At 37.5% G+C, this 14,924-nt stretch overlaps 1 protein-coding gene and 1 long non-coding RNA gene across 4 annotated transcripts; both read right to left on the reverse strand.

Moving 5' to 3' along the window:
* Positions 1–2,343: 2,343 nt before the first annotated feature.
* Positions 2,344–2,923, reverse strand: LOC140036051 (uncharacterized). Its single transcript, XR_011839946.1, has 2 exons — positions 2,796–2,923; positions 2,344–2,692 (listed from the first exon to the last, which is right to left on the reverse strand). It is a non-coding gene; the product is annotated as an uncharacterized lncRNA (long non-coding RNA).
* Positions 2,924–4,149: 1,226 nt separating this feature from the next.
* Positions 4,150–14,807, reverse strand: LOC140035435 (uncharacterized). 3 transcript variants are annotated; one of them, XM_072076432.1, is made up of 13 exons: positions 14,253–14,807; positions 13,183–13,367; positions 12,993–13,096; positions 11,686–11,766; positions 11,255–11,358; positions 11,052–11,138; positions 9,194–9,396; positions 8,145–8,346; positions 7,980–8,030; positions 7,730–7,828; positions 7,553–7,612; positions 7,005–7,129; positions 4,150–5,684 (listed from the first exon to the last, which is right to left on the reverse strand). In XM_072076432.1, exons 1-13 carry the CDS (start codon positions 14,550–14,552, stop codon positions 4,466–4,468), a joined length of 2,820 nt encoding a protein of 939 aa, XP_071932533.1. In that variant the 5' UTR covers positions 14,553–14,807; the 3' UTR covers positions 4,150–4,465. The 3 variants fall into 3 exon arrangements, with proteins under 3 accessions (XP_071932533.1, XP_071932534.1, XP_071932535.1); XM_072076433.1 differs by having other exon boundaries at positions 7,005–7,126; positions 14,253–14,806; XM_072076434.1 differs by lacking the exon at positions 11,686–11,766.
* Positions 14,808–14,924: the final 117 nt, after the last annotated feature.

The following is a 14,924-nucleotide window of genomic DNA, read 5'->3' on the forward strand; positions in this document are numbered from 1 at the left end:
AATTCAAATGTTTTATTCTTTTATTATTAAACGAGCGTGAACATGTTAAGATCTAAACCGATTATGTTTCTAATTTGGGAAAATTGCATAAACCTCCCCTGAGGTATCTGACACTAGCACTCACCTCCCTTATAGTTTAGAAAATAGCACTTACCACCCTTGAACTTAAGGTTTGTGTTGCAGATTCAGTCCATACCAAAAAAGTTACCATTTAAAAATTTTTTTTAAGGAGTGAGATGAGAAATTTATACCAAATTTGCCCTTCGTACTTCTTGCCAAGTTTTATTAACAAAGAATTGACAAAATATGAAAATTTATTAAGAATTAGTAAAATTCAACGGGTACAAGAGCAATTGAATGAAGTTTATTAATAATACATGAAGCAATAGTGGATATTAACGGCTAGTTAAATGATTATATATCCAGATTCTTGAAGTAAAGTTTATTAAAAATACACATCACTTTTAAAACTCTCTATTAGTAATGTGAATAGCTATTTGTGGGGATAATACAACTGCTTATATTATCAGCACCAATCATATACAAAAAAAATTTCATTGAAAAATTAGCTAATTAACAGTATACTTAAACATCACTAAAAGTTACTGAGCATGAGAAAAGCCTAGCTACAAGTAATTATAAGTGCATACTAATAAGATAAAGTTGTCTTTAGTAAATGAAAATTGCAGTAAGTGCATTAAAACCACGTACTAAAATTGTTGCTGCTGCTGATATTTCCAGATTATAGAGTTATAACTATATTAATGGAAAGAAATATAGCAACTTGAAAAGTAGTAGTAGTAGGGATGGCAATGGGGGCGGGTGCCCGCGGGGGGCTCTCGGGGCGGGGGGAATAATTCCCCCCGCTTAGAAACGGAGCGGGGGGCGGGGGAGTATACCCCCGCCCCGCCACCCGCAAAACAAAAAAATATATATATAATTATATATAATAAGTAAGTTAATTAGTTATAAACTTATGATAATGATATTATTAGTTAGATGTATTATATAATGTATATTAGTTTATGTAATATAATTGATATTATCAATTATATGAATAATTATACATGTTTACTAATAGAATTTATTAATTAGTTATACTAAATTTACTAATACATTTATACTAAATTTCTAATTACACTTAATAGAATAACACTTTTTTCTCAAAAAAAAGCAAAAACACAATAATGAATTAGTGATTGTATTTGTACTAAAAGTGAAAACTTGACTATTTTAGTTATATTTATTTCATCATATTAGATTGTATTCAAATAACTTCTGTTTGATCGTTTTTATGAGTTTCAATTGTAAAATTACAATGAATAATAATTTGGTGATGTGTTGATATTTTAGTACTTGATTATGTATTAAAATTTAATTATAATAAAATTTTATTAACCCCGCGGGTGCCCCTGCAGGGAAAGCGGGGCAAGGCGGGGCTAGGGCGGGGCGGGGTGGGGCGGGGGGAGCGGGAGGCGGGGGACGGGGGGAACTAATAGGCAACGGGGCGGGGGGCGGGGGAGGGGTCCCCCGCCCCAACCCCGCCCCGTTGCCATCCCTAAGTAGTAGGCTGAACTAGAGGAGGTTTTGAAATAGAAATGACTTAAACAGTTATATTTGTACAAGTTCTCTTTCTACTTACTTTAGTAGAAACTCCAGAATTGCTTACTAGTTTTCGTCTCTACAGTTATATAAAATTAGACTTAAATTAACTAGTTTGAAGAACATAATATGGAAACATATACGCCGTTTCTCACCTCAATTGGCACCATTCCTTAGTTTTACTTACAATGGCTAATGATATTAAAACGCACAGGTAATCTAGTTTAATTAGTCACTCAATTTGTTGACAAAAAATAATTTTGCTTTTCTAAAATTCGTTCATTAGGTTTCTGCAATTAGTTAAGGTATAAAAGTAAAATCATACAATTTATTATTAGTAATAGGTCCAATTTCCTCCTAGGGGAGGTTAGTACAATTTTAGAAATTATAGGGGAGGTGAGTGCTAGTGTCAAAAACCTCAGGGGAGGTTTCTGAATTATCCCTTCTAATTTTTACACAACTTAACTGTGAACCTTTGATTCTTCCCTGCTGGATGAACACGGCTGCAAACTGAACGGAGTAGTAGTAGTCAGTAGCTCTGATCTTTTACCAAAGTTATCTCCTTAATTGAATTAGAATTTTTTAAATAGAAAGGCAGTTTTGGAGGAACATTCAGAATTTGAAACCATGCATGGGGACTCATGCAAGTAGTCCTACTGCACCTCTTGACAGACTACGACTACAGTAGAATGAACAAAATGCAATCTCTCATAAGGAAACCAAAATGACGAAAACAAGAGGGGAATGAAATTAAGTTCTTGTATCAATAGGACTAAAGAATAAAGTCTATATAAGTCCGTCTTCTTCAGATAACGTGTTTAACTGTAAGAAGATAGCATATACTAATTGGCTATTGCTATAACGTATCTAGTATTTGATGGTGTTACTATCTGGATGAGGAAACTTCTGAAACTGAGCCAGCAAAATCTTGTTCTCTTGAAGAAGAGTCATAGCTTTCCTCCGAAGTCTTTCATTTTCTTCAACAATGATTTTGTTCATCACGTACAGCTTAATGTTCTTGACTTGCATTTCTCTCTTCAACTTCCCGGCCCTGGTTATTTCTTTTACTTTCTTCGACAACTTCCAACTCCTGTAACATTCAAACGTTCTTAGAAATACGACCTAGTACAGAACACAGAGGAAGAAAAAGGGTCTTTTATGCCATGTTCAGCTGCATGGTTGTGAGAACTTACCTATTTAGCCTGTGAACAAGAACCTTAGGCCTCATTGAGCGGAATCTCCCTGATAAGGTTGGATAAGAGGGATCATGAAATAATTCCAAATTCGACAGGCTAGAAGACATGATTTTTTATTTTTTTTTCAAATGCGATGCAGCAGCCAGCAACCCTCTAGTAGAGAAAAGAAAGTGAAAGTCGACAGTAAAAGAAACCAAGTGGGATAATTTTTACTTCTTGTTAGATGAGTTGAAACTGAATGCAGATGAATTATATAGGGAGACGAAGCATGGCTGGCTGCTTAATGTCCGTGTGATGATTGCCTTGGTGAGAAAGAAGGATAGAAGGGCGGAAATAAAAGGGCTATTCAAAGCAATGATGACACACGGGCTCATGATTACAAAGGCCAGCTGCAAGTAGCCAATGACCATATCAGGAAGATGAACAAGAGCAAGAAGAAGAAAGACTTTGGCCCTTTTCCTTTACTTTCTTACCCGTCCAAAGACTCTGGGCTAAGCTAGCAGCTTAGGCGGGCACACGGAAAATGACCAAACACGATGCACCCTTTCAAGCTACAGCTTGAAGCATCTTTTTTCGAAATATAGAAATTTCCCCTTTTGACATCTCTGGACAATTACAATTTGGGTGTTACTTCCTGCATCTTTAATCCAACCCCGGTTTCAACAGCAGTCATGATGATATATGGTGAAAACAACGCATTATTCAAAGTAGGCCTGGACAAATATGGTCAAGGGTCCAAAAAGGAGGAAAGGAGGACACGGATTTTGCAGCACAGTTGACACATTAGTCCACTTTCGAGTTCACACAGTGTATAACGACATGATAAGGACTTGGATAAACTTCCAAGAAGCTTAACTGGATCGTGATTTTCTCTCTTTTTTTCCGAAACAAATAGTTTCTAGTTGTGTAACTCCGGTTCTTCTCCCATCCACGAAAAGTCGTACTTTCTTGTTTCTTTTTCTACTTTAGCTTTAAGATAGTAACTACTCGAGTCTGATATTGCGCAAGCAATTACCATAAGCTTGGACTGTTGGGGCCGCTATTAGGTTGAAAGTAACTACTTGAATCTGTAGATGGTTTGATCCCAGAATACAGCCATGAATAATAGCTCGAGAGGTCTCTAAATTACCTATACCATACGCCCTAGGGTAAGCGGGTAACGTACTTATTATTTGTCATACCCTTAAGAGGCTTAAAACCACCAGCCAGTCGGAAAAAGGCTTAAAACCAGACAAAGTTGGTCCAGTTAACGAGGGAAAATCCAAAGTAAAAAGAATACTTCATTTGTTTACGTCTACTGTTCATGACGAGAATAGTTGTGCTCATTCTCTGTATCAGATGAAAAAGGAACTTACCAAATTGAATATGAACTTTACTGCCTCACAGAAATGGCTGTTACGAGAAGAACAATCTCAGAAACGTAGGGAGCTTTCTTAACTTGGCAAGTAAACCATATCATTTCCAAATTAAGTTAGATCACTACTATTTACAATCCTAATAAATCTGACATCCTAGAGGAAACCTTTGCAACGAGAATTCAGAGCTATCATACACTTTTTCTTCTATACAAACTGATGAGTTGTAGTCATGGTGAACAAGGAGAGGTATATGTTCTCTTTGCCCATCCTGGCTAGGAAAAGCTGTTCTCTGCAATGATCATGCTTCAGTTATCCATAAGAATCATCCTGCGTAGCTTCATCATCTTCTTCCATTCCATGATCAGATTCTAGATCCTCCTTTTCTCCACCACCGCCAATAGTCTCTGCATCTGATTCACCTTCAGAGTTTGCGTCGTGGTTATCATCATCATAGCAACCGTCTGTATTGGAGTCGGAAACATCTCCTCTTTCGGCTCCCTCTTTGATATAATTGCTTCCTGCAGCACATCTAAACTGCTCCTTCAAATCCGGTGCCACAATCCCAATCATTTTACTGAGAGCCTCATGTTCTTTGTTCCATCTAGCACCAAGACTCTTGGAAGATGGGACATTTTGACTCTCAGCTATCACGCACACTGAGTCATGCAAGGTAGCAGCAGCAGCATCATCATTATCTTTGCTCTTTGGAGTATCATTCTCTCCATGGACTGAAGGAGCTGTACTGTAAGCCCAGCTCCCAGGAACCTCCGAAGCCAATAGATCTGCAGTTTTAATGCTATCTCCAGTTTGCGTGTCCAAGATAGTGTTCTCAACCTCAAGAGGGTTATTGCACTGAGAATGATGCAAGCTTCCCGAAGGAACCATTTCAGCCTGCCAAATAGCTTCTCCATTTGTTTCATCTTCTAATTGCATTGTGTCCTCTCCCAGTGCCCCACACTTGTTTAAATCAAAGCTACCACCACGATTTTGTCCAGGACTTTCAGTCTCAAGGATTCTTTCAGTTGCAACAAGGTCTCCCACCGAAACAGCCAATGTTCCTATGCCATCAGTTTCGAGATTCTTCTCAGTCCCAACAGGATCCCCCTCTAGAATACGTGCTGCCCCAACACCATCAATCTCAGAACCAAAGCCACCCTTGACAGAATGTTGAGCACCACTGAATTCCACCTCCTGTGTGTCATCGTCATTACCATGTATTTTCATATTGCAGTCATGCTTCTCGGTTACACTGACTTCATCGCTTGACGTCTCATTGTGATCTCTACCATACCTTTGGGTGGAGGTACTCGATTCCCCCTTAGCAGCACTCTGATATACTTCCTTGTCTCTACTAAGAAATCTTTGAATGTGGCCATTAGGTAGGTTCAGGTCCACATCGATGGATGTATTCTCATAATTTTCTTCATCTTCTAATGTCCGCTGCATTGCCTTTAGCTGTTCCTGCTGCTTTACAAACAGGACTTGAATCTCTTCCGTTGTAGAATAAAAAGCCCGGAGTTGGGTTTCTCTACATGAAAACATGCACATTGTACGCACCATTTAAATTAGAACGTATTACCGAACTTCAGAGTATCAAATCCAAATTACATGAACAAATTATCAGGTTCACAGGCAGGGCACATAAAATTATGCAAGGTTAGCCATTTCAAAAGATTACAAGGTAAAAGCACTCATACCATTGCGTCCAAAACCCCAGTAAAATTCAGAGACCCATTGCAACTTAAACATTAAATAACAACAGTGAATAATATAAAAACGTGCAGACTTGCTAAATGGAAGGGCGCTGAGGGCAGCGCAGAGGCATTAAACTACTGAAACTGCTAATCTAGCATGTGAAATAACTGCCCCAACAAATTTTGGATTTACCCAAAAAAGGAAATAAGAAATAAAACCAGTTACAATCCTGTCATACCCAAGAAGAATATGGCATCCTTAATGAGACAGCAACAGCTTCCTAATAGAAAAATGAAAAGCAATATTCTTTAAAATCATTGTCGTCAACTGATACTGTTTCCAGTATTTGCAGACTTAATTGGAAAGATACCCATGATCATAACACAAAACACATGCATAAATATTTACGGATGCAAGCTACACACAAGTTCCTTGACAAACTAGCTGAGTTCCCTTGCTAGGATGGTGGTACTCCAGCCACTTCTTCCAGGGTCATAGAAGAAACATATAAATGATTCATTTAAAAGCTTTCAAAGTTACAACTTTTCAAAACAAGAAAAATGTAGTGCTGGCAGTCAACATACTACTCTAATCCCAGACAACACAAAAGGATTGATTTTGGAAAGTAAACATTGTGAAACTTAGCACGTTATTTTTTTATTTTGGATTTTGTCAAAGAATGAACAAAATGCGCAGTGAACCTTCAAGAAGAGTAAAAGGAGGGTATAAAGGAATTAAAAGAGTCGGGATGCTTGGAAAATAAATCACTTGTGCTGTTGGAAGGAGTCAAAACTTTATGTGACAGAGCATGTGAATTAACTTATATGCACCACAGTACAACATGAATGGCTACCAAGCCAAAAAGTAACTTGCAATGCAAACCTACTTCCCACTATATGCAACATCTTCTCCAGTTTTTAAAAGGGTAATTTAGTTTTAAGTCTCAATAAATTCTACCATAGGCAAAAAATGGATACTTAATTTCATCCCAATATCAACCCAAAGAAAAAAGTCACCTAATCATCAGGAGAATATAAAAACATTACTAAGTCATTTCAGAGCCAAACATCAATTAAGCCCTTATATTAATCCAATTACTTCAAAAGGTAGACAACTAAAATACCAATAAGCAAGTGAACTCATCTATTCTTACCGAAGCATAATTCGCTCTCTAGCACCTTTTAATCTACGCCTTTCGAAATCTAGATCTCGCATTGCAGCATTGATCTCTAGTTCAAGAGCAGAAACCTTTGCCCATGCCTCCTCTCGAGCTGCCTGCTACCAACAGCAAGAGAAACCTCAGCTTGGGAAACAAAAAAGAAGCAAATAGAACAACTTCATCAAAATGCAGTCACCTTTGCGAGAACTGTTCAGAGAGTTTATAAAAATTTTTCTCAACAGTAGGTTACTTCAGGCCAAATCTATGTGAATTACCCTGAGCATTTCAACTGAAAGATGTAGAAGTATCCCATCCCACATGCATACGCAAATTCTACCTTCTGCAACAGACGGTGACCCAAATTGCCCCATTCTGTAAAGCATAGACTCCTTTATTTTAATGTCCACATAGCAACGCTAAACCGAGTTATTTTGCTCTTGAATTTACACAAGCCAATTCGTTGGTAGTTTACTTAGCCTCATATTGGCATTTACAACAGTAATTCCATGCAAGGAAAGAAAATTTGTGATGCAAGCTCCTACCTTTTCACTCTCTAGTTCTTTTCTTAATCTCTTGGTATCCAGCTCAAGTTCCTCCACTCTCTGCAGATTTACAAGAAGAAAATGTATAACCATTAGCTTATAAAATTGGAAACCAAGACAAAAGTCAGCTGCATGTGTTCAAGAAATTTTGTCTTCAGATCTGGGGGCCAACCATACCTTTCTTCTAGTAGCAGCCGCTAGTTGCTCCTCACGAACTTGAGCTTCTAATTGGCGAACTTTATTCTCAGACATAACCAGTTTCTCCCTTGTGTCTTCCTGTTCAAAACAACCAATTACCAGAATCACATAAGATTTTTTTTTTGTTTTAAACTAAAGGCAGTGATAAGACACACAAATAGAAGAAGAATAAGATTGCTGCACGAGATGATGGTAACTGCTTCTCATAATGAATTAACAAAAAGAGTACCAATTTGGATCTTAAAGTCTCCATCAAAGAGCACCTTTCTTTCTCTGATTCCTGAAATTAAAATAAAAAAAAAAGGCGGTGATACCAACATAACTAAAAAGAATGGAGCTAAGAAATATTACACCAAATTCAAAAAAATCTGCAGTCTAGAGATAATGTTTGCACCTGGAGCTTATTAATCACTTCCTGCTGTTCCTTTTCCCGTTTTGCTGCAGCATCTGACAATCGTTTCATTTCCTCCTGTGCCTCAGCCTGGATTCTTTGTATTGAGATCTTCAGATCTTCTACAGCCTTTTCTCGTTCTTCTCTTCTTTGATCACGTTCTTCATCTAATGAGGCCTTTAACTCTGAAATAGATGCCTTCTGGCTAAACCAGGCAAACAAAAACTAAATATGCTTCTTTACAAACTGTGACAGTTATGAACATCAGATACTCGAGAAAAAGCAACAAAAAGAGCACTTCAGTATGATACGGTTCTCTGTCCTAATACAATCTATCCCACGAAGCATTGTGCCACAATCCAGACCTACAATGCTAAATGATTTTGGAGAGCAAGCATAGTGAATGGTAAAACCACCACGATTGTTCAACAAAAGTCGAATATGCTCATTGGAATTCTTGAGATCTTGTGTGGCATAAATGAAATTTCTACTTTATCAGAAACTCTCGTATATCAAAGGTAATATGATATGCACTTGGAAGTTAAAATTTTGTGCTTTGAAAATATAAGCTACATATTAAATATGCTTTGATAATGGAAAAAGCTGTTTGATTTTAATTAAAAAGAATATACTTCATTAGTCCTTTGAATTTTTAAGAATTTCACTAGAGTCCTTGGGTTATCTCTGGTAGCTTTTTTCATTTAAAAGATTTACTCTTGCAAACAAGGTAAGTAAAGATGAAACTGCTAATACTGAGTTGATAAACCCTGTATCATGAATTATAAACTCATAACCAGCTAACAACATTTTAACCATTTAGCCCTATATTGTGATTACCATGGGCATTTCCCCTTTAAATTAAGCATAAGATTAGACCTTCACCTGTAGTAGAAACTGTAGACATTCCACTAGGAAATTTTAAAACGTTTATAGCATTTTATCAAAAGGTGACCATTTATACTCATTAATAAACAAGAAAGAACATCGAAGACATCACTCAAATAGCAAAACTAAAGAGTCCAGTAACTGGTAAAAGGAACGTGTGGCCTTACCTACTTATTACTTCATTAGCTTCAGCACATGACTGCACCGATGCACCAAGTCTTTCATTAAGGTCCTCTACAGCATGCTTCTGCTCAGAAGATATTCTGTTTGATTCTATTAGTTCATTCTCTTTGGCCTCCAACAATTGTTGCAATTCTTTAAGTTGACCAAGGTAACTTTCTGAAATTGACTCTTTCAGATCTTTCATTTCCTGTGGAAGTTTTAAAACAAAAATTTAATAAGATTAAATGGGCAAGAAATCTTGGAAAATTGAACTTTGGGTTATCTCTGGCTCCCTCTAGCTAAATCCCCAAACCCCAGCCCACTTGGGGACTGAAGCATATGTCTTCAAGTGTGTCATGGCACAGACGACAAGCCTATATATGTCATCCATGTCTATCACTGTTTCTGTGCAAAACATCTCATACTAGACTCCTTCTCACAAAAATTGTTGTTACTAAGTCAATATGATGTTTACTTAAGGTTTTTTTTTTTTGGGGGGGGGGGGGGGGGGGGGGGGGGGGAGGGGGGAAGGGAGGAGCAACACCTAAAATATGCATAATATGCATTTAAGCAGAGAGATCTCAAAACTTTTTAAAATCCCTTACGGAAAAACCAAAACAACTCTGCAAAACAATGACAGCCAAATTCCACTTCATATATTCAATTGCGCAGCACCTTTTTATGTATGCCAATAACATGAGAATGCTGTAAAATGAGTACAGAAAATTCTTTTAGAAGGGCATCCTCCTATCATGCATGACAAACAGGAAATGGGCCTGCCAAGTTATCAACAAGACTGGCATATTGCACGTTCACCAATTGATTGAAGTCAGTCACCCAAGCCCTAAGCCATAACATATGGGGCGCAAGCTATCAACCCATGCTGGCAATAGCTCAGACTATAAGTTACATTCCAAATGGCAGCTCACCGGAGTCACCCAGCTAAGAAGAAACTATTGAGATACATCCAGCTGACCGAAAACCATGCACGCACATTGGCACTTACACAAGTCCAATACCAAGGTCTATTCCTGTTGGCTTCTTACAAAATACTTCCTGGGCCACGGAGAACCAACACAACAGGAATCCTTAATTTCCATGTTATATTGCTAGACACTTAGATACACAAACCCCAAGCCAACGTCCATTCGTACAAACAGGATGCCTTCTTCTGAAAATCACTCCCTCTTTAGTACACGCATCTCTGATTTCTCAGGTGCCATAGATCCATCTCAGATGCATCTTTCTCTCTCCCATCCTCCCTCCCTCCCTCTCTCTCCCCATCAGAACCACCTTGCACTTGAGAAAGCATATACAGCACCTTCTTGTACAAACAACACAAATGTAGATCCCACACTTCAAACATTTTAAAGTGCACCAATCATGCCATCCAGGTGTAGTATACTTACAAGATCCATCCCATTATACTTTCCAGAAAAAAAAAATTGCAGCACAAGCAATTACAAACCTACAAAAATTTAAAGGAATAAAACCAAGCATGTAAAAGTCATTTAACAGTCATCTGTTCACATTAAGGATGATTACAAAGTCTTCCAGCTATCTTTGGGACAGAATCCAAGACTAACTGATCTCGCTTAATGCAAAACCATTGATCTTTTAAAGCGAATTGGAGGCTAATATCACCCAAAAACTTTAATTTAGAGGACCACAGAACACATTACATGGTTTCATATTGTTTCCATGGTGTAACTGGTTTTCAAAACATAAAGCATGAGGAATCACACTAAGCAAGCTTAATTAGCTATAGACAGGCCTTGTTGAACGAACACATTAAAAGCTTGAAAGACAGGGAAAGAGGACTTTTGCAGGGGGAAGGCACTAAATAAGCAAAGAACAGCATACGATTTCACGGCGCTCAATGCTTGCACGATTTTCAGTGCGCAACGACTCAATTTTCGCAACCTGATCTTCTAGCATCTTCCTCAGTTCCTGCCAGTGGTAGATTACAAAGAAGTCCTAAGACAAGGAAAGCCATTTGACCAATGGCAAACATAAACTAAACTAAATAATCAATTACAAAGTTTCAACAATTTAGAGCACAATACCGTGTTCGACCGTTGCAGGCTCCGAAAATCATCAAGGGAAATTGGGCCTTCCAAAGCACCAATTCCAATTCCTTTAAGCCTCTTGCTCTCAGATCCAGGCTCCTCTTCAGATTGCGACATTAAACCCATAAGCATAATATTACAAATCAAGCACAACTCATGCACAGATTATCAGACCAAACATATCTGAGAAATTTTCCATCCTTAAAAGAAAATCTGGTCTGTACTAATATACTTTTTTGAAGTACCAAGTGTAACAAAAATTAAAACTTCAGCAGCTCAATCATCAGATACAAGTTTAGCCAGATAAACCGTTCTTAAGATTCACTAAATCTCACATATAAGTATCCAAACTTTCACAGTTTTGTCTTCTATGTCTCAACAGTACATGCAAGATACATCATTTGTCAATTATCCTGGAAATCATATACCTGCTTTTCTCTTCAGAGATGCACCGTCCCCTTGGTTAGACAATTTTAGAATTTCTCGAAATACAAAAGCAATTGCAGACACTGTAGAATCCAACAAGAATACATATGACAATATTTTAGCTTCCAATGAGCACAATAAAGAATTGGATAGAGAAAAAAGCAGCTAGACAGCAGACAGATTTATCCAAATGGGAAAACAAAATGGAAAAGTTGTGCTGAAAAACAACATATGCTATTCTACAAGCAAAAGTTCGAAATTAAAAATGTGAGAACAATAAAGGTCCTGAGCTAAAACACTTTCTTTCCCAGCCACGGATAACTGTACAAGTAGAATTTTTGAACTACCAAAAACCTCTGCCCTGGCCAGGAGCTGCAGGAATGTTTCAGAAATTAGGAAATACACATTTCTGATACATTGGTATTAAAAACAAAATTATGCTACATGAAGAGAAGATAGAAGGATGACTTGAGCCATCATCTAATTTTCCTTTAGGGATATCCTTGAGAGAACAATTGCAGTGAATTTCCAACTCAAACAATATTCCTTGAGCTAGAGAATCCAACTCATGGGCATATGTCTAATTGAAAGGCTTCAAGAACAGTTAGAATGACTGCAGATACAGTACAACAAAATGCTAGAGACAACATATTAATAGTGAAGAAGCATTAAGGAGTAAATTTCAATCTAAGTAGTAGTTTATAGATACAGAAAGGATGAAATGCTACTTGTAAAAGACGATAATATAGAGAAGTGACAAATGCTTATTAAGCACTCAGTGAAACAGAATCCTCACTATAATTTAAAAGGGTACGCATCATAATTAGAAAAAAAAAAAGCCACTAAAGACCGTAATTGACTTAAAGTCAAACAAATTTCTCATAAAAAGAATGCTCAACTTTCATAATTGAACAATCCTGAAAACTTGTTCATGGCAAAAGGGCATTTAGCATGATATTATAATGAGCACATATCTGAGAAAAAGCAGGCCATGACAATGAACCAGGAAGCAACTCACAGAATTTCATCAAACATGAGCACCTCTAATTAGGTTGCCTTTAGATAACAGTACCTAGAACTACAGGCTAACTGACCAGAAACACCAAAAGTTCCTCTCCAGGAAGAAAGGAAAAATTGAGCAGACACCTAACTGGTTTCAAGAAAGAAAGGAGAGTTAATTAAATTACCAATATGCTACTCTTGAAGATCTGAACGATATTAAAAGTGACCAGTAATGTGATTATATACCCAAGCACTTGTTTAAACTAAAGTAGGAAGCATGACTACATGATGCGACCATTCAACTTACCATGATCCGGAGGAAATGCAAATGAGATGATGTCACCGTGACGTAGTGTAGCTTCAGAGCTACCTTTATTCAACTTTTCCCAGTTAAGATAAGTCCCATTTGTACTGCCAATGTCCCCAAAAGAAAAAAATCAGAAAAGGTAAAACAAAGGTGCATCAGATAAGCTCCATTAACAATGCTAGTCAAGAACCTAGAATCCTTCAAGAAGACAGAAGTGAAAAAACTCGAGGAATTATTCCCATCTCCAGCAGCAACTATTTTCCTATATATCTTGCAGTGATTTGCACTAACTGCCGGTGATACAATCTGGAAAGTGACATCCTTGACTACTCGCCCAATGCAGTGTTCATCAGAGGTTAAAAGCATATTAATACCCTGGTACACCACTTCCAAAGTCAGTAAAGTTCCAAAATTTGACAGCTAAAAGAGTAGATTAACCATGAAGAGCAGGGTATGAAGAGCAGGGTATCTGACAGACAAGAGAAACCACCTCTGGTCCAAATAAACTCCACCAGGATCTTTTTTGCTTACCATTTGAGAACAACATGGGATTCTTTTACAAATTTTATAAGACATAAATGCAAGAGGATTGAAAGATAACCAGCCATTGAATATTAATCAACAAAACCACTCAACTATGAATATTTTGCTACTTAGTTAAGCACACACCAGGCGGGGATAGATTACATAGTCAAAAGATCCGAACTTTGCCAGCTTGATCACTAGCGTAGTCAAAGGATCAAATGATAACACATATATAATTGCAAAAGCTAGTACTTGACAATTACAACCAAACCATCCAAAGCTACAATACAGAACTACAAGCATCGGGAGCATATTGGAGCAACAGAACCTTTTTCTAGACACAGCAATGACATTGTTAAGACACTCCTAAAAAACATGTATCCCAGAACTTTATGCTACATACGTGATACACATGCACATTAAAATAAATACGTCAATTGAACTCGATTAATCATATGTATTAAGTAGCATTCATCCCAATTTGCTCATCGAAATCTGCGAAAATAATTATTCTTAATTGGATAAAATTTCTTTCTTTACACCAAAAGCACACGGTCATCTACAGCATCCCAACAAATCAACCTCTTCGACATTTTCCTTTACATCAATCGACAAGTCAAGCCCACCAATATGCAAAACAAACAAATAAACACACAAAGAAGGCAACAACAATTGGGAAAAAAGAAAGGCTTTATTTATTTAAGCGGGTTTTGAGAGAAGTAAACTTAATGTAACCTGCTGGCGTTTCCGGGCGGTTTCAGAAATGGCAGTAAGGACGCCCCAGACACCAGGATCAGAGTAGTGAAGAGGCTGAGAGGCAATTTTAGCAGCCACAGAAACTATAAACTCTTTTGGGGTCAGGGGATTTTTGGGCGGGGTGGAATCATCATTGGCATTTTTGTTGGCGCAAGTGTTATTCATGGGATGGGAAGAACTGGATTGGGAGTTCACAGTTGCCGGAGATTGGTCTTTCTTAAGGTTGGGACTGGGTTTTGAGGCAATTGGGGTCGCTGGGTTTTCGTCTTCCTTCGCCATTGAACCATAAGAGTGGAGAGATTTGTGTGTTGAGGGGAAGAGGTTAAAAATGGCGCAAAATTTTGTCGTTGAACCCTAACATACAACGGTTTCTAGGGAGCGTATCTAGGAAGCTTTGCATTTTGAGAGACTTCTAAAGGTAATGGAATCTGGCCTGACGGCGAACTAAGATCAAGATCACCCTTAATTTGGCTTAAACATTACTTAGAGAAATCATTCAGTGTAATATTTTCCATAATGAGGTATATGCGAGACAAAAAATTAGTTAGAAAAATAAAAATGTTACTTATAATGTATCCATATAAAATTATATGGATAAATATTTCCCATTAACATTCAAAAAAAAAAAAGCAATATATTATTTAGACTTTA

This window comes from Coffea arabica, chromosome 2c (assembly GCF_036785885.1).
Source record: "Coffea arabica cultivar ET-39 chromosome 2c, Coffea Arabica ET-39 HiFi, whole genome shotgun sequence".
Taxonomy (NCBI): Eukaryota; Viridiplantae; Streptophyta; class Magnoliopsida; order Gentianales; family Rubiaceae; genus Coffea; species Coffea arabica.